Source organism: Protomyctophum parallelum, assembly GCF_964188405.1.
Source record: "Protomyctophum parallelum genome assembly, chromosome: 4".
Classification (NCBI taxonomy): Eukaryota; Metazoa; Chordata; class Actinopteri; order Myctophiformes; family Myctophidae; genus Protomyctophum; species Protomyctophum parallelum.
In genome coordinates, this window is record NC_139700.1 from 14,890,954 (window position 1) to 14,918,949 (window position 27,996).

Below are 27,996 nucleotides of genomic sequence, written 5' to 3' on the forward strand. Positions count from 1 at the left end.
TACAGACGTTACTTTTGGCAAAAGTAATTAATGGTGAGACACTACAGTTGTCAATGACTTTCAACTTGCGTCCATATTCAGTGAATAAACTATAATACAAAATGAATAGGACTTACAGACAGCGTTTTCAAAGCCCAGTGGTCTCCGCAGCAGAAAGAGGTCTTAATTCATATACATATGGAAGTGCATAGAGAAGAACATGTGGTGGATAGTTTGTATAAGTCTCTCTTAAAAAAAATCAAGTTCAAGAGTGTGAGAAACACTATTCCATCACAAAAGCATACAAATTGGACCATGAAGAAGAAAAGAGGCTGTTTTTGAAAAGCACTGGGTCAAGACCAGGCTCATTCTTACATGCAGCTGCTTTGAATGAGAAAATGGTGGTCAGAGTACGATGCGGTCTTCTCATTCTCTTTCTTCGGAGAACAACTAACTTCACTCTGTCAAAGGAAAGATCATGGAGAAGGACATTCAGGGAATGTTGGTCTTTCGGCACATGAATCTTTACTCTTCCAAAATTCCCAATGAACAGCAAACCCAAACATCTGACTGGAAGGACAGAGTGAATGGACAGCGCCAAGCCCAAACTGTACAAAACTGTATATTAATGCCTATTGGGAATACTTAAATGCTACTGCACTTCTGTTTTGGTGACCAGGTTTACTCACATTGAGAGAGACACGGAAGTGATAGGTGACATCTTGGAAAGACAGCACTGGCACTGACCACAGGTGGTGAGTCCCCTAAGAGACAATAAGAAAAAGTGAGTAGTTAATAATAATAATAATAATAATAATAATAATAATAATAATAATAATAATAATAATAATAATAATAGTCTTAATATTTGTTTTGATGATATACTGGGACCTATGTTTAGCTGTGTTTACCTTGGTAGATGTCCTCTGTCCACTGTAGAGCTCTGTCTCTTTGCGGTCTGGACACAATCGGCCCTTGGTGGCTCCACATTGTCGTACCCACACGCTGTTACTGGACCTGCAGTACACATCCACACAAATACATTATTTGTGTTAATAATGCTAGTCTACATAATGTGGGGAGTCAAAAATGAACTTGTTGAACTCATGGTTTGCTTCTACACTCACGTCATGTGCAAAGTGATTTGTGAGATGGAGGAGTTCTTATTCCCGTGAAGAGATACTGTGTAGCTAGATTCAAAAGAAGAGAACATCAATTTAAGAAAACAAACACTCAAACCAATAATCCCATTAGCTCCAACACTATGTCAACTCGAGACCAGAGTTCGGATAAATGAATCACAAACACACCTGCATCTCTCAGGGGTTGGACAGATTTGTGCAGTAATCTGTTGGTCTGGTTCCAGGATGTGTAGACCAACCAGAGAGGGAGCTAATGCTTCTGCTGTGACAGCAAAGAATAATTCAGTTGTAAATGTTTACTATTGGCAAACAAATGGCTGTGTTTTTACATACATAGAGAATACACAGCAAGAGCAGTGTTAATTTAACTCTGAGAGTGTAGGTCCATTTCTTTCCGCTTACCCTCTGTGTGTACGCTTCGCTGTCTGCGTGGTGATGGTGGTTGCTGCTGCCCCCCGGGCAGACGGTTGGTACCTCCCATTCCTTCCATGTCTGTAGGATGAGGTCTCTTGGACTTCGCAAAGTACAGGGGTGCAGAGGTGTGACTCAGGCGGTTCCGGTTGCGGCCGTCTTTGTCCATAGGTCTTGACTTGGCCTTCTTATTGATCGTGCCTGGTGTGGGCCCCAGGCTGCCTACATCTAAAAGGTGTAGTAGAAAGTAAAGTTGACAAATCAATCTTTCAACACATAGAAAACACAAGGTCGATTTATACTTTATTGTACAAAGCAGTTCTTTTTTTGATATATGGCCATTAGGCGGCATTTACTGTATACTCACCAGCTGTGGATTGGTTGTTAATGGGTGACATAGGCGTAGCAGTTTGGTTGTTTGGGGCTGTTGAACAGCAAGCTGCAGGGTTCAGACAAACAAAGAGCAAATGAGAATGAGAGAACATAACACACTGTGTGGTAGTGTGTATAGCCTGATGACCTTCGATAACTGTGAGGAACAGTAAAATTATCTCTGCTCACCTGGTGTAGATGTGGTAGACTGGTGAGCAGAACTGGACAACGCAGCTTTGGACCTGTGCCATTCATAGTGGAGGTAAATAGGGTACAGCAATAATTCATTGCCAAGCAATACAATTAAAGGTGACATTGATTAGAAAACATTGTATGTAGATGAATAATGCTCCCCGCTCCAAATTCTACAGATGTGTCAGGCAAATAAGGAACTATGGCTTTGTCTTCAATGGTTAACCAATTATTTTGGTTAATATGTGTCAATACATATTGTATTAAGATGCTCTAAACAAGGTACAACCTATTAAGACCTCCTCTCAGGCAAAGGCAAAAGAAACATCCAACCAAGGCAATCAAAAGATAAGATATTGGTAGAATGACAGAAGGAAGACATATACAGGAAATAAAGTTACAGGAAGCAATACAGTACCATGGGCAGATAGGTGGACAGAGAGTGACAGTGGCAGTGAAGATAGGCATCCAAGAAATGTGGAGAACACAGGAGGAGACATAGCTGCTGATTTCACAAGAAATGAAAGACATGAAGGGGAATATAGTAAAAAATGAAAGAAGTGAAGAGTTGATTTGTTGTAGTATACTACAGTAAAATCCTCTGTGTTAATTTAACCATCTGTTACTGAGAACAATTGACCCGGAATGGCCCCTTTGGTTACATTTGTACACTCTGAGTTAAATGAACATGGAGGATTTGACTGTGTATAAAGTGGGTACATAAAGCGTGAGTGAGGGGGCTGACATACTCAGCCTTCTCTGTGACGTCTCCTCGATGGTGTAGGGTCAGTACATATAGGATGGACATGGAGATGACGCTGAGGGCAACAAACAGAGATCTTAACACAAAACACTGAACTGTGTGACACAAATTAAAGCTACAATCCATCTCTTATTTGAATGAATAAAACATCTGTATGGTTGAGTATGTAAAAAACAATATAACTATAGTACATCTGCGATGGTTAGAGGGGGTCTTCCTAAACGCTGACTAGTAGACAGAACACCAGATTGGACCAATAGATACAGACTTCTTAACAAGCCTGAAAATTATAATACAATACTGAGCCCAAGGCCAATCAAATGCGTAAACAACAAAGAAAACATTAGTTTATTTTGCAAAAAGGTTGCCCAATTGACATGGGCAGCGACTCAAATCACAGGGAGGCCTTGTCAAGCTCGTTCTCAAACAGACTATATTTAGATGCATCATTGGAAGTTACCGAACACAATTATGTATGAGGAAATTTGACTGATGACAATGACAATGACAGTAAAAAAGTACTGCCTTAGCAGACAACCCACAGCGCTCCAGTTTAGAACAAAATCCTTACGGTGCAAGACTCGGATATACAGGATTAAATCAAGAAAATGCCAGCACTCATTGTATGTCCTTTTCACATGAATTTATTTACCTCTGACGAGAGTTGATAACGAACGTGTTTCGGCCTGTTTGGCCTTCGTCAGCGTCATATGAAAAGGACGTACGATGAGTGCTGGCATTTTCTTGATTTCATCAAATGACAATGACAGTGACAATGAATCCACTATAAATTATCCCACAATTTTCGAACCCATTTTTTACCCGGTGTCAAATGCCTAAGCTGTAATCCTAGGCGCTAACCTGGGGAGAGCCCCAAACTGAGCTCATGCTTCCTTCAATGCATGAGGAGTGAGCAGGCCGCTTCTTATCACCTGACAGATGGGAGTTTCCCCAGTAGGACCACGTTATTCCAACCACTCAACAATAGAGATCAGGATTACTGCATGTTTTTGTGAGGGTACCTACACGGGGGAGAACATGCAAACTCCCCACAGAAAGGCCTGTTTGCCAACCCCTATGGGCGCTGATGACACAGATCAGAGAACACGCCCCCAGCGCCCACTGCTTCCCTGGCGGGAATCCAACCCGGGACCTTCTAGCTGTGACTGTGACTGCGCCACACACCCTGAACCCACTATGAATTATAACAATGGAATCTCATTTATGATAATCACAATATGTAGGTGAGAAATGTGTGCACGAGGTATGGGGCTCAATAAAGAAGTAGTTGTGAAACAGATTGTAGATATTGTATACATATTGTAGATATTCTAACCTAAAGGCCATGACAATGACAAGTGCCAGGATGGTCCCCTGCATGAATCTCTGGCTGATACAGCCTTGATCAGGAAGTGAGTTCTGAAAATAAAATACAAAAACACAAAGATGACATTAAAGGAGACAGACACTTATGTCCGCACTGCTGACATTCACTCATCGCTGTTGCTGTGAAATCAGCAACAGTTAACACAATCTTTAAATATGTCACGATGTAACCATACCTTGCTCCCAGGTCTGACACTCTTCTTCTTGAGTGGGCCACTTCCTGTCCTGCTAAAGTAACTTGATGATTGGCTAGAAGGATAAGAGTGATAAACATCTTTTCAAATAAATAAATAAAATCAAATAAATGTAAAAATATATATTCTGTATAAATGTGTATATGTGTGTAGACAACTTTTCTCTTCACAAATACAATACGCAGACAGACAGTATTTTGGTAACTCAAATATACTGTAACTAGAAAAAGTGCCCTTCTGGGCACAGGTCTCCACCAGGAGGATAGGAGTGTGTGTGATGTTTGGCAAAATGTTTAGGAGTAATACTTTTTGTGTTTGTGTGTGTGTGTGTGTGTGTGTGTGACGTGGCCTGTTGTAGCGCCACCATGAGGCTGATTTGAAAACTGTCAGGTGGAATTTCTTCCTCGGCCTAGTAGGAATATGCATGCACAGTTTCACCACAATCGGACTCTGCGTTGAGTAGTTGTGGCGATTTGTACAAAACGGGTACAAAGCGGGCTACTCCTGAAAAGTTTAGAAGCCAATCGTAACCAATCAGGATGGATTATGAGAAATCAAACAATCACATGACTATGGAGAGTATGTGTACCGATGTGCGTGAAATTTGGATAAAATCAGAACAGATGTGAAAACTTCCAGGCGGTGGTTTTTCCTTGGCCTCTAGGCCTAGGGAGTGTGCATTTAAGTTTTACACAGATCCGTGCAGTTAGAGGTAAAAACACTAATCGGCCAGTTATAGTTGAAATGCCACTTGAAAATGTTCAAGTGCCATTTTCTTTGAAACTGAGCACTCCTGCGAACTTTGGAAGCCAATCTTAGCCAATCAGGATGAAGTCTGAAAAATCTGAAAGACCTGTTTCATTGAATGGCTCTAGAGAGACTGTGTACCAATTTGCGTGATGTTTGAACAAAATCTGTAGGTGTACTGTCCAAAAAAGTGTTTTGCACAAAGCGGCCTCCTGGTGGCGCTATAAGAGGCCAATGTGAAAACCTTGGGGCAGAGGTTCAGCTGTGGTATTCAGGGAGTGTGTGTGCAGAGTATGGCTAAGATCAAGCCAACGCTGCCGGGGATTAGCTGTCCACAGACGGACGGACACACGGACACACACACGGACGGACGGAGTGCAAAACATCACCTGTCCCCAAGCCTTCGTACTGGTGGAGACAATAACTTCTCTCATGTGCAAAATATATTTTAAGACGACATTTGTGGTATTTTGACAGTAATTCTAGTTACTAGTATAAGGGCCCAGTAACTGTAGCCCCTCCACTCACCTGACAGTTCCCCCACTCACGGTGCTCTTCATGCTGTCCAGACGCCGGAGCTTGGCCAGCTTCCGGCTCCAGCGCTCCAGCTCGTCTATACGGGTCTCCAGGTTGTCCGTCAGCTTGCACAGCTCCTTGACTGCACCCACGTTCTCCATGAAGATCCGGTCCTTAAGGAGGGATTCGATTAGCGCCGTGTGTCAGTGAACGAGCACCTGTGTGACAGTAGCAGTGTGTGTGTGTCTGTGCCGCATGTGTGTGTAAGAGAGGAGACAGAGAGTGATACCTTATTGACCACCAGCAGTTTGGGTATCATCTCACCGTTGGCAAATATCACATCCCCTCCCTCCTTCACCGCTTCAGGTAGGATCTGCTGCACCTCCTGGGCTATGACTCCTGCACAGGTGGGGGAGACGATAAGAGCCAAGGTGAAAGCCAGCACTGAGGGCATAAATAAACACCTACACACAACATATTAAAGTGTGCATACAAGTCCAGCGAGATCAAATATTATGACTGTGGCGATACGCACAGTTTTGTAAACAAAAAAGCCACAAATGAACAGCTACTCTAGGGTGGAGGGTGGAAAAGAGGTTATGTATGAACTGGGACTATAGGTGTTACCGGTCTCTGAAGTGTCTCTGTCTATGCCCACGGAGGCCGCAAACTCAGGCTTGAAATGATAATGCACCAGCCTCATCTGAGAGATCCGTTTCAAATTGTCTGTGGTGTCCACCTGCACACGGGACAGAATGACAAAGACAGGCATGCGTGTGCAGGGATGTGGTCATGAGAATGTATGGATCAAGGACAATGGACGCACAAAACACGCAATCACACCTGCCCAGCACTGTTCCCAGCACTGAGCACTTCGGATGGGCATACACAGCCATGACTCATGCGGGAACAAGCATGCACATGCAGACCAAACCTCTATGATATTGTTTCAAAATCGAACGCACACACGCACGCACACGCACGCACGCACGCACGCACGCACGCACGCACACACACACACACACACACACACACACACACACACACACACACACACACACACACACACACACACACACACACACACACACACACACACACACACACACACACACACACACACACACACACACACACACACACACACACACACACACACAAACAAACCGCAGTTTAGTACTAACCTCTTGGATATTTTCCTTGGTCCTGAGGTCAGAGGGGTGCACCAGTGACCCCATGACCTTGAGGTTGCCGTGGATGACCATGGCCTCGTCCGGGCGGTCCGTGTTGATCCCCACGCGGCCGTGGTGGTACACAGAGTCTGGGAGCTGGCCACGCTGCCACAGCACCTCACTATCACTCTCAAATTGACCTGGGTTCGACGCCTGGGACGGAACAGACATGGAAGACAGACGCACAAACGTGTTCAGATACAAGCTCCAGTCTCTCATAATATTTCTACTGTAGGATTGGCAGTGGCTTTATAATGGTTTTCCACACTCTACTGTACACAGGTACAGTAGAGTGTACCTACTCAGAGGAGATTGTGCAGTTTTCATGAAATCCATTTCAGTCAGACAACTCACGAATAGATTTAACCAATATTTATTATAGAATGAGAATACAAGTGTGCATACGATATTATACTTGGCGTTCGGCTCTGCTGCATTTTCTCCCTGCTCGGCGCGATTAAACACCATCGTAAAACATTAAGAGCAGGGAGATAGATATACAATAAACCCCCATGGGGAACATGAATAACAGAGCCCACCGGTGGTGCTGGGGAAAAACATCACATATAACCAGGAACCATATGCAGAGGAAGGCAGAAAGAGCATGCAGACTGGTGAGCTTAAGTAGCCCGCCCAATGGTCAGCTGACTGCCACATCAGCGAATGACGTGTGCGACTTGCACACACTTATACACCTACATAGTAATGCAGCATGTTAACCCCTTGAGTATAGTATGCGCCTTGAGCATGGCATGAACCCCCTCGAGTATGTCTGCATGAACTAACTCTGCAGGCTACGCATAATTTGTAAAGCTTTTGTATTATGCAATGAACTGGATAATTGGGCAATACACCATAAAATTGCCTACTGGACATTTCCTTTTTTTTCTTTAATATTTTTTATCCCACGATTTTGTAACCCATTTTTCACCCCTGTGTCAATCATCTAATGTGATCCTGGGCTCTACACACCCTCCACCAACCTGGGGAGAGCAACGGACTTAACTCATGCTTCCTTCATGCTTGAGTGTCCAAGTTGCTCCTTTACACCTGACAGGGGGGAGTTTCCCTGGTTGGACGTAGCGCGTGGAAGGAACACGTTATTCCAACCAGTTCCTTTCCCCTCCATCAGGCGCCCCGGCTGGCCAGGGGGAGGCAGTTTAGAGACCAGGATTACTGCATGTTTTTGTGAGGGTATCTACCCTAGGGGACACGGGGAGAACATGCAAACTCCACACAGAAAGGCCCTTTCGCCAACCCCGCCTTCGGGTATGGGCACTGATGACGCGGAGGAGGAAACACGCCGCCAGCACCCACAGCGCCCCGAGCGGGAATCGAACCCAGGACCTTCTAGCTGTGAGGCGACAGCACTACCAACTGTGCCACCGTGCCCCGCCTACTGGACATTTCCATTCATAATTAGCAACACTGCCACTGCAAAAAAGGAAAAAGATATGCACATCCCCACAGTTTTTAGATACGGTGCTGGATCCAAAAATGATCAAATGAAGAAAAAAGGGATATATGTTTGCTCCCCATCATTTCTTTATTTTAACCAAACAACGTTTCGCCCGTCTGGGACTTTCTCAAGTTCAGAAGAACTTGAGAAGGCACGGACGTGTAAAGAGAGAAAACATATCGTGTGCGGTGCACTGTAACACTGTCAAACACAGAAAAGGAAGTAATCAATCTGTGGGGTCCTTGGTGACACGTTTGAGTTGGTTATGGTATCCATAGCAACAAGCACCGCTGGGCTCTACTTCAGTGTTCACAGGCTGTGAACAAAGAAGTAGAGTTCTTGTGACCTATTTTTACTCACAGACAGTATAAATATATGATTTGGTATTAACAGTCCATTAAAAGTATGTTATGCTGAAGGATCACAGTCACCAAATCCAAAAAATCTGGAAAAGAAAATGGAATGGAATGCCAACGGAATGGGATTACAACAGTGGTTTTCAACCCTTTTCATATCAAGGACCATTATTTATTCCGCATTTGAGCCACGATTTGATGACATTTAGCCTCTCAGACCCTAGACTTGTTGTCCTTGGATAAGATTTTGTCCAAAGTTGTATTGATGTGGTACCATACTGTAGAATCTACAGTGTAGATGAGAGACAACAGGAAAACATTGATCAAAATAACAATTCTTCTACATTCTCTAACTGGGTAACCTTCTAAATTAAGTAATGCAGATGTTTAACCTCAAGGGTCCATTTGGTTTCATTTCATGCTTAAGAGTTAAAGATCTACAAGGGTCCATTTGGTTTCATTTCATGCTTAAGAGTTAAAGATCTACAAGGGTCCATTTGGTTTCATTTTATGCTTAAGAGTTAAAGATCTACAAGGGTCCATTTGGTTACCAACTCTCCATCATTTAGCTGGGGACCACCTGGAACCCCCTCAAGGACCCCCCCAGTGGTCCCCGGACCACTGGTTGAGAACCACTGGATTACAACAATGATATGGAGGAGGAAATGAAAAAAAAAAACAAAAAAAACTGTGAGCTTCTCAGCTGTACAGTGACCGATGACGACACATTCACAAGGGATATGGTTGGAGGAGGACGGTCCGACAGACACAGACTGACAGATGTTACCCTGACGATGATCCTCTCGGACACCTGAGCGGCCAATGTGTAGCTCTGACTGTGGGACTGAGCCTGCAGCGCCACCACCAGCATGAAGTACCTAGGGACCACCGAGAGAGAGCCATGATGAGCACAGTAGCACACAGACATTCAACTAACTGTACCGGAGCCTTGGATGGAACGGCACACAGTAATTATTATTACTATATTATTATTACTCTGCTGTCGGGAAGAAACCATCCAACTTCGAAAACCTTATATTTTTTAATCAAAGCAATGACATGTACAGTATTTGCAGTAGTTGGTTTTCACTCTCATGCTCTCATGCTCTCTCTCTCTCTCTCTCTCTCTCTCTCAAGGTGAGCCTGTTTTATGTTTAAAATGCATAAATGACTGGGATGCCAGTGGTGTTTCACCTCTGGTCAGGGTTTGGCTTCCCCTTCTTCCTCATGTTGTTCGCTGTGGTCTCGCTGAAATGGAGTCGTCCCACCGTCACCTTAGTAACTTGTTCTGGAGGCACGGTTACCCTGGGAGACACAAAACTGATCCACCATCAAGTTGCCTTATGGAGGGTAGTCCTGTTCGCTTAACACATTAATGTTCTCTGAACACATAACTGCTACATCCTGAGGTTGAATAATACTCTTATCATTGTCATCAAAAAAGCATACAATAATAATCACAAAACATGGCATACTCTATAAAACTGTGTACTCAATATTCAGTGGTATTGATTGATTGATTTATTGATTGATTGAACTACTAAAAACAGGATAAAAACAGAAAAAACACTAAGACTTGTTTACAAGACATTGTTTCATCAAGACATTTAAAGACATACAAATATACACATCTAGGCAAAAAATAAATAAAAAGTTATAAAAAAAGGGAATACGTGAACAGTATAGAAAAAGAATCACACCCCTGTGAAGTGAGGGGCGCTCATTATACATCATCATACATCATCTCATGAACAACTGAATTTATTTGATTGGTTAGCCGATTTGTTCGTCTACATATGACGTACATTTTCCCTTCATGGCATTTGAAGCCTTGCTTTTCTTTTCTTTTTTTCTCCATTGCTCTGTAAAGCACTTTGAGCTGCATTTCATGTCATGAAAGGTGCTATACAAATAAAGTTTTATTATTATTATTATATTTAATGTTTGTGTTGCCACAAATTTACATCATATTTCAGGCACATACAGTATGACCTAATTTCTCCTTTCATTGTCCATGGCAAATATGAGACGTGAGGGGACAAAAGCCAGTTTCAAATTGCAGTGCCTGTAAGTTCTCTTTGAGAGTGGTTTTGAAGGAGGCTAGGGATTCACATTTCTTAACGGCTGTTGATAGGGTTTTCCACATTTTAGTGGCATAGGAGCCACTAGCCTCGGAAACCCAAGGAGCTACTAAAATGTATCTGCTTCTATTCAGTGAAATAATCCAGACTTACATTACTGGCTTGAAAGGTCTCTTGCTGCGGTCTGACTGGGATTGTTCCACATTGATGGACTGGTTCATGGCCTCCAACTGGAAGACGAGATAGACCACAATCACTTTTAGGATGGCTGAGATTAATCCGATTAATTGATTTTCAATCAATTACTCACGCCATACCCTTGAATTCATTGGAGAATGTTTAGTTTTTGTCGCATTCCAATCCTAATCCAATATTTCAATATTTGATAAATTGAAATAAATAGTAGGCCATGGCAAAACTATATAATAAAAAAAACTGTATGAACTCTCTGTGTAATAAGAGGACTACTACTGTTCAGGTTATGGCCTCCTTTTCACTTCAATTCATCAAATATTGGAATATTGGATCAGGAATGCGACAAAAACAAAGATATTTTTGTGAATTCAAGACTTTGCAGGGTGAGTTAGTGGGTAATTGATAGAAATAAAGTAATTTTGAGGGTTCTGGCGATTCAGAATAATAATGAATAATGAAGTGAAACGAAATGAAAATTCAGACCGAGTGTCATGTCCCTAATACTGCTTCCTTTTTGCCTTACCTTGACTCCATTTAGCTTCAGATAGAAGCAGTCAATGGGCTGCAGACCTTCGCTGGTCTTGATGTACTTGGGATCTCCCAGCATGCCGATGTACACTGTGACCTGGAAGTGGTTCTTCTTTTGGCAGACAAAGGCGTCGTCGGACAAGGAGAAGTTGAAGCCCTTATCGGCGTCCACGCGGTAGGTGGGCATTGGCCTGAGGATCGTCAAGACGGACATAATGATGAGTGGGAAAAGTTTGAATGCTCCATTATTGGAAAATGTATGTAACTGAAGCACACTGTGGAAAGAATATTAGGCTAATGTAGTTTCAATGCCTAACACCAGGGGGAGTGTTTGACTTAACAACACCAGTACTAGGACCTTCTGAAGACCCCAAGGCTGATGGATTTAAGTGCAACAAAACCCTGTGAACCCGTAAGTGGGCATGGCATGCTTCAAACCGTGGTGACCAGCCAGGTGGTGATGGCAATAAACCATTGGGTAGCTTCTATGAGTGCAGGTCTACCCCCTCTTCTTCTAATTCTCTTTGGCATCGAACAAAGAGGCGTTCGCTATTTTCTCCATACACACACTCGCCCAGTCGCCCCACCAACCCTCTCCCTCTTCTACTCCCCACGTTCTCTTTCCAAACCGAAACCCTCCCCCGCACAGCTCACCTCGGAGGAATTTGTAGACATCTACAATTCCTCCATTCCCTTTCCACTCCCTCCCTCCCTCTGTAGTTCGCTGAATTATCCGTTTACCCCTCTTTTAGCACTCTTGCTATTACCTCTGTGTTGAGGGCTTTCACCTCTCTGAGCTATAGGTTACTGTCAAGACTATAATCATAGATAGATTGAGATCTATAGACATGCTGAAATGAATTTTCACCCACAGTTCTTTGCAGTTGACGTCATACAATGGCGTCCACTTGTTCTGCTGGTGGGGCTGCCACTTAATACACTGGTAGTTTGGGTCCAAGTAGCTGTTGTCTGCGTCCTGCATTAAACCTGAAACGGCATCCAAGAAATTAGTGTAGAAGGTGGAGGATAATGTCAGGCCTGCCAGTCACTTCAAAGAAGAACGCTCGCAAAAACAAGTCTGTGGCTCGTTCCCGTGAGAGGGCGTAGGTGCGGGGTACTGTTAATTTGGTGGTATTTCTCCGGAGGTTAAGGGCGGGTGAGAGCAGATAACAGTGAGACGGAGAGCAGGTGAGGAAAGACGAGGAGAAAGAACGAAAGCTACCTGGTTCTTGTTTGATGATACCTGTGAGGATTTGGGAGTTGAGCGTACTGTTGGGGGACTCTGAGTGCTTCCGCTTCTTGGCCTGGTGACCAGGGACTCCTCTGCACAAAGAGAAACACAACGTCAGCAGCCCAAAACGTTGGCACAAACATTCACTTTCACAGTATAGGAGGCTGTGGTTGTATCCCCATCAAACATTTGGAGTTTAGAGCAAAGCAAATACATTGGTTGTCCTCAAAGGGTTGACGTCTACAGTATTATTATGCACAGACTGTTAATTTACTGTGTGTTATGGACCTCAAATGGCCCTCCTTGCTCCCTGGTCTCACATTATTTCCCTCTGCCAGACCCTCCCATCCTTCTCCCTCTCTTCTCTCGTCCTTCACTTCATCGCTCTATTGCGTCTTGTGTCTTTGTCTCTGAATGCAAAAGGACTAAAGTATGTGACTTTCCATAGACATTACTTCTATCACTCCCCCTATAATCAGGGCACAGCAGGGTGGCCATTTTCTGGTTCCAATGATCCAGACTGGATTCATTTTTCCCATAGACATTTCCAAAAATATTTATATAAACAATTATTTTAAATATTGAATAAACCCATCCAGGATCCTGACCATAAAACATTTGATTGAAATGAAAACCACAAAACAAAGGGTAGGCCTATTTATTACTTGTGGTCTGTGGTCGGCTACATATGTATGGTATGCACTATGCATGGTATGTATGTACAGTATGTATATATGATATCCTCGATGTCCTCGTGGTCCCTAATTGGCTGTTGATGGTGACGTAATTAAGATATGTTTCAATTTTATTGGCTGTTGATGATGACGTAACTAGGGTACATTTCAAGGTTGGTATAAGGTCAATAACGGGTCTAAAGGATTTAGAACAGCAGTTGTAATAGACATTAGTTAGTTAGTACTTGTACTTAGTACTTGCGCGCTCTGCTTGCGCACAAGTAGTCCATGCATGGCCTACTTGTGTGCAAGGCGCAAGTTTGCACCTCGACAGAGTGCATTTCTACGTAACTAAGGTACATTGGCTGGTATAAGGTCAAAAAGTCCTCTGCCCGGGCTCTGGACCTGATCACCCCTATCTCTCCATAATATGGAGCTGGCCTTTTTTTTATGATTTTTCAATTAAAGAATACACAATACACATGACATAAAAGAAAGACAAGAAAAAACTAAAAAACTAAAACAAAACACAACTAGCAGTCAAAAACTACGCTAAATGCACCCCTCCCTCCACATTCTGTTGTTGACATTTGACAATAGTGATTATATCATCTGTAATGTATTACAAATTGTTAATGCATCAATCCTTTAATAATATACAAATAAAAGTAGTCCCATACTAAATGGAACTCTTCCTTTGACATTGTTCTCCTTGGAGCTGGCCTGTTCTGACATCATTCTGACATCTGCATAGACTCCATATTTGGGCATGCCTGACAAAGAGAGGGACACAGTCATAATAACTGGGTGGGGCATGCATTTCCAACTTGCCTCGTTCCAAGTAGGCCAGTGCCCAACGTGCACCGCTCTAGTATAATTCAATATTCAAAATAATGTTTTCACATAATAAAATGTTTCATGGTCATAATTCACCAGAATCCCGTGGACGGCTGCTTAATTCTAGGCTGAAAATAATTTATATAAATATGTTTGGAAATGGGAAAAAATGAATGGGGTCTACTCTGGATCTATGGCCACCATTGCTATGCCCTATAAACTGGCCATTTGTCTCACCTGCTCTACTTCATCCCTCTATCCCTTAATGCTGTGTGTTTATCACTCACTCCTGTCCCTGAGGGTGTTGCAGCAGCTGATGAAGCATCTGTGTTTGCTGCTGCTGCATGTCTCCGCTGGCGCCGGGCACCGGGCCGATGGAGTACTGCGATATCATGGGCTCCGGCTTGAGGTACATGTCCCGGTGCATGCTGGGATAGTGTCCATGTGGCGGAAGGAGCGGCGGCGGAGTCATGTGACACATGTTCTCAGGTGTCATGGTCCTGAGCATGTGAGGGTCTACAGAAATACAACAATTCAATGTTTTATCATTTCATGCTGTTATTGTTTATGTTCACATAGCCCTGCACATGACTTGAACTGTTATTTCCTGTTTCCCACTCCCACTAAACACAATGTGTACTTTTTGTTTAGTGCATGTCTGCCAAAATATCAGTATACTGTAGTGTCACGTCTGGGGCTTCACATGGGTTCCAGTTACATCCAGGTGTTTACTCACTGCATCCAGTGTATTTAGCTATTAATTTAGCTTGCAAATATATAACTCGCACAAACAAGACAACATTTCAGCTCTTTTAACCCTACCAATCAGCAGCATGTTCCAGTTTCCTCCACCCTTGGCTAATGGTGTTTTCTATTGTTTCCGCCTGGAGTCATGCCGATCAGATAAAACAATCCCACACCTTCTTCACTAATGGTCTGCTAGACCAACGCAGGTGTGTGGGAGCAGTACAAGACGTACACTACACAGTGATTTTGAGGACAGTTTGACTTGTGTCGGAATGTTGAGACAAAGCCAAGCACACTGTGATTCCAATTATCATGCATTTAAAAACAACAAACCTCAATTATTATGGTTCAAAGGAACTTAATTTATTTGATGAAATTCCATTTCCAGGGCAATTATGTTCATGATAGATTAATAAATAAGTGGAAGGTGTAACTCTTCGAATAAGGAAATTATGAATGTATTATTGAAGATTAATAAATGACAGGTGAGTGCTATACCGAATGTTTGAATTTATAAATTTGTTACACATTAACTGAATTTCTCTTGGTCTCTATGTTCTATTCAAAGGTCCTGTAGTGATGAGTAACAGGTATTGATTTGAGCAGAGAGAGCAGGCTTGGAAGGATGGACAAAGTCATGGGCACACATACCTGTGCGAAGATCCTCCATGTTTTTGGGTCTCTCCCTCTCAACCCTTTATTTTACTATTTGTTACACTTGCTATCCATATCTCTGCTTCTCTGTGTAACCCATATGGTCAGTAGATGGGTTCCTCTGACTCTGACTGATGTCTGCCAAGGGGTTGCAGTCTACAAGATATATACCTGCACTAACCATTTCAGTTTGTTGTGTGCTCTCTCTCTCTCTCTCTCTCTCTCTCTCTCTCTCTCTCTCTCCCTCTCCCTCTCCCTCTCTCTCTCTCTCTCTCTCTCTCTCTTGTTCTCTCACTCTTTCTTTGTTTCTTGGCTTCTTTCACTCTGTTTTTCTTTCTTTCTTTCTCTCACTCCTTCTACCTTCCGCCCTCTCTCCTTTTCTTTCTCCCTCTATCATTTTGTCTGTCTGTCTGTCTGTCTGTCTGTCTGTCTGTCTGTCTGTCTGTCTGTCTGTCAGTTACTTACCATTCACTTGCTGGGGAGAGTAGGGCTCTGAACTGGAGTCTGGGGGGGACTCAGGTAGTGTCCTAAGAAAAGAGACAATGAGAAGATGTTTTTGTTATAGCCTTATAAAATGAAAACAAACTTTCAATTGATAGAATTCTTTGAAATAGTTTCATGCTGCACACTGATATTTTTCTCTATTTAAAAAAAAGAGTATAGCTCTTCAAACCAAGATTGTGTGAGTGTGTGTATTTTTTAAATGGTGTAATTTCACTCTGTTTCTGATATGAGTCTACCTTCCCTCTTAGTCAGCAAAGACTTTATTTGTCTCAGTGAAGTTTAATCAAAGGCTTGCATCATGGACCTGCAGTATAGGGTGTGTGTTTGGTTTCGTACAATGGAAAATAAATGCTGGGTCAACAAAATAATAAGTTGCTTTTATATGATGATGCTGCTTTGAAGGAACATGCTTGGGTTATATGATAAATCTCAAACACTTGATGTTAGCCTCACAACTCAGTATTATAGGTCATACTGTGTATCTTGGCCTCTTGGTCAAACGACCAAAAAACTAAATGGAAGTGCACTAATTCGATTTTTATATTGTTTGTTAAATGAACACTTCTAATTTCACAGTGTGAGACCACCTGGTGGCTCAATTCAATTAAATAAAAAAAATAGATACAGTATATTTTGTATATTTTTGAGGCCCCACTTATGTCCAGCTTTGGGGGTTTGTGTAAACATAAACATTGTTTTGCTACCACCACCTATACCACTAGTTACACAAACATTGTGTAAACACAAACATTGAAGACAAAAGTGATATGAGTACGCATGCATGAGGACGTATGATTAGAAGAGCGCCCCTCACTTCACACAGGTGTGATTTTTATTATAATAATCCTAGTATTTTTGCTTCTTTCATCTCACCCTGGAGCGTAATGGCCCCTGTGCTCAGGCTTGATGTGAGCCTGATGTTGTTGTTGCTGTTGTTGCTGTTGCTGTTGTTGCTGTTGTTGCTGCTGCTGCTGCCCCAGGCAGGGGGGGTAGTTGTGTCGGAGCTGTCCTAGGGATGGCCCAGGTGGGTAAGGGTTCTGACAGTTTGGGGGACCGGACGGAGGGACTCCTTGGCGCAGTGGGATGGGGGGACTCACACCACACACCAGCCCCCCGGAGGAGGAGACTCCTGGTTGGGGAGAAGAGTAATTCGGTGCTGGGCCGCTGTGGACCTCTGAGAAGCAGCTGTAAAAGAAATGAAAAATTCAAGAGAGAGAGAGAGAGAGAAAGAGAGAGAGAGAGGATTAGCCTTATCAGAGACACAAATTCCTTTGTAACGACATGATCTGATTGGGAGGTTTGGTGCACTGTGATGTGTTGGTTTGGAGTCCCTACTGACATGTCAGTGCTATCGTCCTCTTTGCTGATGTACTCCTCCAGGATACTGGTGTCGATGTTGGTTGGCTCCAGAGAACTGGTAATATCATGACCTGCGATAAAGAAAGGGTCCAGGGGGAAACATGGAGGAGAGGTGGAGAGCTGGGAGTTAGCAATGGGAACCATATGCCAATTGCCAACCATCCACGTCTATTCCAACAACAGCAAGCCGGGGCCAACACAGTATGTCGTAACTGTTACAGCGTCTTATTTGAGATTAAGATGTCCATTTTGTTATATTGACCATACTTGAATGTGTTCGTCTACTCTCAATACTCATTTTGTATCAGTACATTCTGTTATTATATGTGCCTCAGTATGATAATGACAATGGAGCCATGATTTGTTGACTGAGAATTTCAGAATTAAGGTTACAGAAAGGAACTGAGCAATGCCCTTGGAAATTAATAGGAGTTGTGACAAACAGTCCGAGTATGCATTAGTAATCAACTTTACAGTGGTACACCAAGGACTACTGTTTCGGTGCTAATTAGTTACACTGGAAGCTACACCCAGGCACATGTGCGCATAAAACACGGATACACACACACTTTAAAATAGGACTGTGATGAAACTTACTTTAAGTTAAAAAGTATAATAAAAGGTACTATTAAATAAAATGACAATTATTCAATCATCCATCCATCCATCCATCTTCAACCACTTATCCGTAGTCGGGTCGTGGGGGCAACAGCTCCACCAGAGAGCTCCAGACTTCCCTCTCCAGAGCAACATTAGTGACTTCCTCCTGGGGGATCCCAAGACGTTCCAAGGACAGTGAGTCGATGTAATCTGCGCCTTGGTCTGTCCCAGTGGGATGTGCATCGAGGACCTCCCTAGGGAGATGCCCGAGAGGCATATAACCAGATGCCCGAACCACCTAAGCTGGCTCCTTTCCAGGCGAAGGAGCAGCGGCTCTACTCCGAGTCTCTCCCGCGTGACTGAACTTCTCACCCTATCTCTAAGGGAGATGCCAGCCACCCGTCGGAGAAAACTCATTTTGGCCACTAGTATTTGCGACCTTATTCTTTTGGTCATGACCCACACTTCATGACAATAGGTGAGAGCAAGGACTGTATAAAGAGGACGGGACGCGAAGACCGTACGGGCGACGCCATGTTGCTCACATGGTGCTCCATGGAAGGCAAGAAACATGCGCAGTTGCAGACCAAGGCAAGGAAGGAAGCAACTGTGCATGTTTCTTTCCTTCCATGGAGCACCATGTGAGCAACATGGCGTCGCCCGTACGGTCTTCGCTTCTTGTAGACAGAGAGCTTTGCCTTCTGGCTCAACTCTCTTTTCGTCACAACAGTGAGGTACAGCAACTGCAATACCGCCCGAGATACTTAAACTCCTTCACCTGGGGTAATGCCTCATTCCCTACCTGGACTGCACAATCCACCGGTTTCCTGCTGAGAACCATGGCCTCAGATTTGGATTATTATTATTTGAATTATTCAATCAAATTTGAAATGATCTAGCTAGAGCTTGATCTTCTTCACTTTCCACCCCCTTACTTCAAGATTCAACATTTCATTCATTACATAGGCTATTATATAAGAGTATATATGCATATCTTATTTTCTTTTCTTTAATTTTCTGGGGAGTTGTTAACCCATCTAGACTTTCAAGCATCAAACTGAATGTGTCCATAAAATCCATATATGTATATTATTTTTGTATTTTATTTTTTGGTTCGATGTAGGTAATGGGTATATGTGTATAACTTTGTCCTTTGTTCCACAACGTGTCTGAGCTGAGCTGTCTGTGTTTTTTTTCTGTCTTGTTTTTGTCATAAAATGTTGTGTTGTGAATCTTGTGAGTTCCTGTAATTTAACCATTTAACCACATAAAGTTAAATTAACACTGCTTTTGGTGTAGCATCATTTATTTAACCATTAATCCTCTTCTCTCTCTCTTCACTGCACCCCAGAGCCATTTTCACCCCTTCACAGCCAAAGCTCCCCAAATCCCAAACACATGACCCATGTAATCTCCAAAATTAGTAGCTTGTTGTAGAAGTCGCTCTTATGCATAATATATTAATAGGTTTTAGTTTGTTTGTTGTAGTTTATTTTTTCTTTTTTTTTAGAAACACGTACCATAGCCTATTTACCATAGACCTTAACAGGTACAGCTTTGCCTTTGATGATTAAACAAGGTTGTTCTCAAAACATTCAATTCCATTCAATTGTTGTAATTCCCAAAGGCAAGGTTTGCTTCTAAACACAAGAGCGAGAGAAGAGATGGGAACAGAGTGAAGGGGGTTGATAGAAGGTCAAGATGAGGTATACAGTGGGTGGGCAGGCAGCCCCTGACACTCTCTCTCTCTATCTCTCTCTCTCTCTCTCTCTCTCTCTCTCTCTCTCTCTCTCTCTCTCTCTCTCTCTCTCTCTCTCCCTCTCCCTCTCCCTCTCTCTCTCTCTCTCTCTTTCTAATAGATTAAGCAACTAGTCAGTTGGGAATTCCAAGAATTTCAGTGTTACCATTGGGGGAAAATGCATATTTTTTTGCTCTTTTGTCTCCCTCCAATTTTGCTCTCTGCTTTAAAATCTCAATTAAGATATCACGCATTCATTCATCAGTGTCCATGTTGCTAATGTTGTGGTCTCTATCATCACTACCATTTGCATAAAGTTATATGGATATATTGTCTCCATCCTTGTTTTAGTATTATTGTCTTAGTAGTACATTCAGTGCCACACGCATGTGGTTGCCCTCTCTTTTCTTTCTGTAAAAGTTAACGAACATCTGTAGATGTGTAAGCCTTATTCTTTATTATATTTATTTATCTATTTTAGGACATTTTTGTTTAAAGTTCACACTGTCTTTACTGTCATTGTTGAATTGTCACGTTAGTACTGTCATGAAATGAATTCTCCCTCCAGGGGATTAATAATGTCAATTATCAATGAACCAATCAATCAATCAATCAATCAACCAACCAATCAATCAATTAATTAACCACATGAAGAATTGTGGTCTCTGGTATGATTTTATTTAGAACTTTCACTGAGCCCCTTGAGTTGCACCAACTCGTTTTCGAGGGGGTCCTCAAAATGATGATTGATAATATCATTCTCTCTTTCAGACAATCTTGTTTGACCATAATGAGTATGACAGTCTCCAAGCCCATTTTGATAACATGCTAGCAAAAGCATTACGAATCAAATAAGAAGTAAACCAAGGGGTTTACAATGTTACAATGTTAATTGTATTATTGCACTTTATCATTACATGAAATATGTTTTCAGTGTATATACAGCTATATTTCAGACTTCAACTAGCTGTCTAGAGTCACTGGCTTTGGACAGAAACAGCCAGTTAACGTCTTTTAATGCATGCCAGAGCCGCGGAAAAAGAGAAGTATAGCTTCTCTTAAATTAAATCCAGATGTGCACCCCACCCAAATGGGCAGTAAATTTAGGTTGGCAGGACTGATAACGAAAAATAGAGAGATGCGGAGAGTGGGGAGGGGAGATGGATGGAGGCCAAGGGGGGAGAGAGGGATAGATGGGGAGAGGAAAATAGTCAGCAGTGCGTAACAAAAGAAAATAAATATCTGCACAAAAGTTTGCAGATATCCCTCAGGCTTGTATATGTTCTGTTTTCTGTTATTCTGCAAATAGCCGATCGGCAAGCTACAGTATAGCTTACTACATGTGTTGTAATTATGTTAATTAAGATAAGTTTTTTTATTTTTTATTATTACGATATTCTTTGGGCTTTTTGCCTTTAATTGATATATTTACAGTAGTTTGACAGGAAAGGGGGAGAGAGATGGGGAGGAAGACATGCAGCAAAGGTCGACGGGCTCGGGACTCGAACCTGCGACATACTCAGGCTGGATTACCAGCCTATATAGGTGCCTAGACCGCTCAGCCGGCCCAGGCAAATTCAGAGAAGTTTTAGGGAGGTGAATATCTTGTTTTTTTGTTTTTTTGCCTTGTTTAGCAAATGTCAGGGAATATTATATTCTTAACAGCTTTTTTAATGGTTGAAAGAACACTCACAATAAAATAATTGAATGACAGCACAGCACTCATATCATACATGTAGTAATACGAATAATTCCTAGCCTGGGTAGAAACTTAAAGCAACTTTAACCACCACTAAATACTGTCAATCAGTCAAAGTTTCGCTAGGATGACAGGGGGATGGGATGTGTTAATATATCCCCGTCCTCTATGTTCTGTTGTGTCCAGCTGTGTTCGAAGGGGAACAGTGCGATGATTGTCAGTCTGACTTCGATACAGACTGGCCTTTTGAGAGATTAGGGGCTGAGAGGGCAGTGTGTGTGTAGTATACGTGTGAATGTGTGTGGGTGTGGGTGTTATTCCACCATTTCAATGACCGAGTTGTCTACAATGTAATAATCTAAGTCTAAGATAAAGACAAACAGAGGAGTGAGTGAGTGAATAACCATTACTGTAATAGATTGACTCCTATAATCCTATCTAATGTGCCTCGTTTTCTTTAATTTCCGTTAGTCTAATGCGTGCTTTCGAGCAGGAAATCAATTAAAGCAACTCATTCACAATAATCACAATGACAATTAAACTTGAATTAAATTAGGACATTAACATACTGTCATCATTACATGATGTATGGAACCGTCTTAAACAATGTGCTTCTGGGTGACATTGTGTGTTTGTGTGTGTGTGTGTGTGTGCGTGCGTGCGTGCGTGCGTGTGTGTGCGTGCGAGTGCACATGCGTGTGCATGTCAGCGTGTTTGTGTGTAAAAGGGGTGTTAATAATTAATCACTCACAGAGTGGTACTCTATGAGACTTAGTGTGATGGGGCAAAGTCCATTTGATTATCAAACGGTATGACCCAGAATGCACTTGATGAATACACATAACACATAAATATGCTCCCACAGCGCACGCACGCATGCACGCACGCGCACACACACACACACACACACACACACACACACACACACACACACACACACACATACATACATACACACACACATACCTATTCACAAATGTACCATTAAATGTACTGTAGTGTATACTGTATGTCAGATACGTCATCTCAGCATTACAAAGACAACAAGGAACAAATATTTGCATATTCTTTGATTTGACACCAAATCAAGTTCCCTAAGATTGAAAGTACAAATTGCTCTGAAGTCCCCTTTCCGTCATCATTACCAGTATGTTTGTATGTATTCTTAAACAACATTCTCGAAAAAAAGAAAAACCCTATCGTTCATCTACTAACTTGTCTTTCACATCTTGACCTCGCACAGAATGAAGATGACTGAATAATGTAAGAATAATGAATAATACAAAAGACAAGAGTAATTGACAATTAACAATGTTGACAGATGAAAAATGCACAGTATCTCAGATTGAAGAAAATACTTCTCATCACCCCTTGTTTGCATGATACAGTAGTGGTATATGATTGACATTTGAATGCACTCGATGATAAGTCAACCACAGTAACAATAATCTATGACCACTTCAACTCTATCTCCTACTGACAATGAAGCTCTTAACAATATGGATTTTGATAGATGGAACTGATATATAGAGCCTGTCCTGCACAGCCATTGTTCACAAAAAACTAAAGTGAAGTCCAAATTAAGTCAGGTCAAGCAGTGAGAGTCACTCTGAACAAGCAAGGCAAGGACCACCAATGTAGCACAACACGCGTAACAGAATATTAAATGTAATCCACTTGTCGGATAAAGAACAATCTTGGATCAGACAAAACAAAGGAAAAACAGCGCCCTATTTTCCTTTGAATTGTCGAGAGACTAGATAAAGACCAACAAATCACATACAAAACAGCAGAGGGGACAAGAACAACGAGGGGATGCGGGATGGGGGTTGGGGGTGAAGGGTGGGATGGGGTGGGGTCGGTTTGGGGGGCAGAGTACCTGCGTGTAGCCAAAGCATGTTGATGTCCTATGTTGAAGATGTTAGCACCTGTAACGGAAGATGAGAAGAACAGTTCCTTTCTAATGTTTTCACATGTTTCCCTAAAGTCTGGCTGAAAGCATTTCTCCCTCAGACCTGAGAGTCGCACTTTGGAAGTTACGGGCGAGTTGGTGTGTGTGTGTGTGTGTGTGTGTGTGTGTGTGCGTGCGCGCTCGCGTGTGTGCGTGTGAGTGTGCATGAATATGCGTAAAGGTATATTGCGTGCGTGTGTGTGTGTGTGTGTGTGTGTGTGTGTGTGTGTGTGTGTGAGAAAGGTTGCGAGTGCTTTTGTAACGAGGATTATGTCTTCAGTCATGAGACAGGGCTGTACCAGGCTACCACACACAACCTTTGTCGCACACCAGCACTGGCCGCCCCGGCAGACCTGGCTCAGGAGATTATGGGCAGTGGAGTGACAGGGCCGTGGCTGGGGTATGGATGGAGAGAGGTTTGGACAAAGAAGGAAAAAGGGCAGGCTGAACGAGTGAGAGTGCAAGTGAACATTGGTGAGAGATGAAGAAAAAAGGTGGAGAAGGCATGTGGAGGAGGAGAATGAGAGGAAAAGGAGAGGTGCAGGCTGTCTACCTGTCTATAGTGATACTGTATGTTGAAAGTGTCATGTCTTGTAGACCTACATGCCAAAATCAGCAATGATTCACCAATGAACAATAAAGAAGACCCCCCCTAACAACAGATAATTTATAACAAATGAAAGTAACACAGCTCTGTCCACAGTCTGCAGGTTGAGGCAAACTGATCTGTGTTCATGTTGTAATTGTGCCATGCAAAAGCTGTCACTGCTGGGAGCAGGGAGTCAAATCACCCCAAAACACTACAATTCATTCATTTGTAATGAACTAATTAAGTTGACCTTTTGCAGTCATTTTTGCCTAATGGTGTTACTGACAATGTAACAGTATGACTTAATTTGTTTACTAGTTACTTTTAGGGTATTGCGAGCACGTGAGAGGAACTTATATATTTTAAACGAGCCTGTTCTGCCTCTGAAGTCCAGTTAAAGCACAGTGTTTATTTATTTGGTCGAGAATGACTCTGCTGTCTGCCAGCGCTGATGGGAGTGAGATGATGAAAACACAAAACCAACCGGTGGTGTTTCGTAAAGCCTGACTGCCCAAAAACAATACCTTCCAATAACAAAAAGCTGCACTGCTACAGCTGTTAATCAAATTACTCGACAGCCCTACTGATGTGCATCACCCCGGTTTTCCAAGATGGAACAAAGACCTCATTAGAAGTACTACTACTAGAGTGGAACTTACTGGGAACTGGGAAGATGATTCAGTAACACATGTGTTGTAAATTCACGAAGGTAATTATAAAATGAAAATGTTCAATCCGCTTTCATAGACTTTATACTTTGTGATTGTTTTGATATCGTGATTAATGAATGAAATGTCCTACTGTGTGACTCAAAGCTGGAGAATTCAGCTACATCCTTGGTAAACATTGATCTACTAGACGGAAATAATTTCTATGAGTAATCATAGAATTCATTTTTGTCTGAGTTAACTTTACCTTAAGTCTTAAGATAAAAATCATTAATATGCTTAAAACTCTTAAAATGCCACTTTTGTTACCACTTGAACCCCAGCATCCATATTCTGGGGTGGAATGTTAGCAAAGATTAGCAGATCTACAAGCTCTTTGTGAGCTTGTAGACCGGCTATTCTTTTTTCATTTTTTTTTTAATATATATTTTTTGCGGCTTACGCCTTTTTATTGGCTTTTTGAAGGGACAGACAGTAGGCTGACAGGAAACGGGAGAGAGATGGGGGAAGACATGCAGCAAAGGCCGTGTCGAGCTCGGGAGTCGAACCCGCGGCACACTGCGACTGGATTACCAGTCGGGTGCCCAGACGGTTACGCCACCGCCTGGGCCTAGACTGGCTATTCTTTAAAGGTTTTAAGTGGTACTGGATATGCAGCTCGACAAATAAAAGGTGAATAATAATCACGATAAACGATAATAACAATTATAGCAATATTGTAACTTGGCTATTAGATGACTACAGATAGGGGATAAGTATATGAGTATGTTTAAGTATGTACAAGTATGTTTCTTTTAACAACAAAATATATCCTTTGAATCTGGATGTTTTGACAAATGTGCGTGCTTGCGTGTGTGCATGTATATAAGAGTGCCAGATTGGGAAAGGTCAAGTTTTCAGGGGTTTGCTGTGTTTCTCTCAGCAGTCCCCCCCCCCCCCCCCAACACGCACGCACACGCACACACACACACACACACACACACACACACACACACACACACACACACACACACACACACACACACACACACACACACACACACACACACACACACACACACCACCATGGGTCTGCACTATCTCTCCTCCTCACCCTGTCTGCTCACTGTCATTCTAATGGAGTCAGAGAAGAGAGAGAGAGAGAGAGAGAGAGAGAGAGAGAGAGAGAGAGAGAGAGAGAGTGGAGAAAGACCAGACTAAAAACACCAGTCTCACATCATTGTGTTTTAAAGGCTGATGAGGTTATGCCAGGAATGCACAGTGTGCATTAGGTTAAATGTATACATATTTCACTAATCCTATTAAACCACAGTTAACCATGGTTGGTGTGTAAATATATAATACTCTGTGTGTGTGTGTGTGTGTGTGTGTGTGTGTGTGTGTGTGTGTGTGTGTGTGTGTGTGTGTGTGTGTGTGTGTGTGTGTGTGTGTGTGTGTGTGTGTGTGCCACCAAGTCACCTTGCCACTAGCACCAATTATGTAATATTAAAATTCAAAGGGTGGATTGAAGCGGCTACTGGCTTCTCCTCAAACCTCCATTCTGCGTGGAGGCCTAATTCATTACCTAAAGCAAAGGGGTGATCGCTGACATGTAGATGGGCTGATATCAACGAGGTGGAAAGATAATAGCTGGACTGTTTCACAGTTATGGATAATCTGTAAATTGAAATTGAATCTGGGCTCAACAATTCACCAAAAACATGCTCTCCCAAACAGCAAAAGGTTTCATTTGTAAATTAATGTTGTGGTCTCTACAGGCGCCTGTTCTACTCCAGTTGACTTCCAAACACAGGGGCTGAAATTAAGCCAATAGTAAGAACATCTCTCCCTCACTCCCAAACCAAGAATGTAAACACTCTAAATTCCTGTCAGAGTGGCGAGGAACCTTTGACAGTCACAGATTGCTGTGTATATTCAAGTCAACAGTCTGTGTATAGTATAATAAAGTGTTAAGTCTTCCTAGAGATAACTTATTATACATAAGCCACCAAATGTGTTTTCATGTGCACTTGACTTTACCCAAACACTTGACATAAATCTTCTCAAAAAAGAGAACCTAGGCCTACTAAATAATGAGATGTGAAGGCTCTAAATCAGAGTTCACGACAAAGCCCTGCTGCAACATGTGATCCATTTGAGCAATACATTCCTAGATGCCAGATGTCAGAATGACACAAATATTAAAGAATTCACCTCCATGCATTCATATACAAAAGCTTCATATTTGGAAATCATTGGATGACAACATCATGTGCTTTACTAAACACATTGCAATGTGAGATCATCAAACTGAGTGTTATTTTCTCTTACGTACATTGTGCCTCAGCTATATACCCTCACAAAACACGCCATTTATCTTGACTTGCATTCCTACACCCTGCCCCCTTGCCTCCCTCCTCCAAATGCTTTTCACTCAGGATTCCCCATTACTCCATCCTCCAACCTCTGCTTGCCATCACCATCACTTTTGCTCCCTGCACTCGTCAACCTCCCTGCCTCCTCGTATTTTAACTTTTAAACAGTACAGTAGGGATGAGTAAAAAAAAAAGAGATTTTAAACTGCTCTGACAACTTAGACAGATTTAGGCCCGGGTGCATTAAATTTAAATGTTTTATAGAAGCCATAGCCATGGGACCTCATAAAAATCACCATCCACAATTATATTAACCCAAGCTCTGCATGCTGTTTTCCTATAGGCCACCTGTCCTGGGTCGTGATAGGTAGCCCATAATAGACCTCCAGGCAGCAACAATTTATAAGGATAGCCACACGTATAGGCTATGGCAAAAGCTGACTGTAGCATATGCAGAAAATTGTAGCCTATTTCAATTAGTTAGTTAATCAAAAACACTTCATCGTTTGTCAGTAGCCAGACACAGCGAAAGGGAGCCAGCTAGGCCGAATCGAGCAGCAGGTAGCCACTGCCAGTCATAAAATCATAAAAATGTTTGCATAGCTATTAGCGTGCAGAAGCCTTTAAACCAATTGGCATATTCTATAATAAATATAATACTCCACATGTTTTTGTGTTATATATTATTGTAGCTAAATGAGACTTCTTACCTTCAAAAAATCTCTGTAGCGCTTCAGTTTCATCTACCACGTCCATCCTAGCGGGTCCTACTTAAAAAATCCATGAACGTCTCCCCTTGTCCGAACGAGATCAATTCGGATCGGGGAAACTTTCACAT

General features: G+C 42.4%; 1 protein-coding gene across 1 annotated transcript; it reads right to left on the reverse strand.

The window, feature by feature from the left end:
* Position 1: 1 nt before the first annotated feature.
* On the reverse strand, positions 2-27,993 carry myrf (myelin regulatory factor). Its single transcript, XM_083762689.1, has 27 exons — positions 27,869-27,993; positions 17,540-17,630; positions 17,074-17,385; positions 16,162-16,223; positions 14,583-14,811; positions 12,776-12,876; positions 12,426-12,540; positions 11,549-11,744; positions 10,984-11,060; positions 9,944-10,054; positions 9,537-9,627; positions 6,887-7,087; positions 6,330-6,441; positions 5,992-6,101; positions 5,715-5,875; positions 4,422-4,494; positions 4,196-4,278; positions 2,846-2,914; positions 2,515-2,601; positions 2,094-2,146; positions 1,900-1,971; positions 1,524-1,760; positions 1,290-1,383; positions 1,107-1,169; positions 891-996; positions 669-743; positions 2-440 (listed from the first exon to the last, which is right to left on the reverse strand). The coding sequence occupies exons 1-27, from the start codon at positions 27,912-27,914 to the stop codon at positions 351-353; spliced, it is 3,117 nt and encodes a 1,038-aa protein (XP_083618815.1). The 5' UTR covers positions 27,915-27,993; the 3' UTR covers positions 2-350.
* Positions 27,994-27,996: the final 3 nt, after the last annotated feature.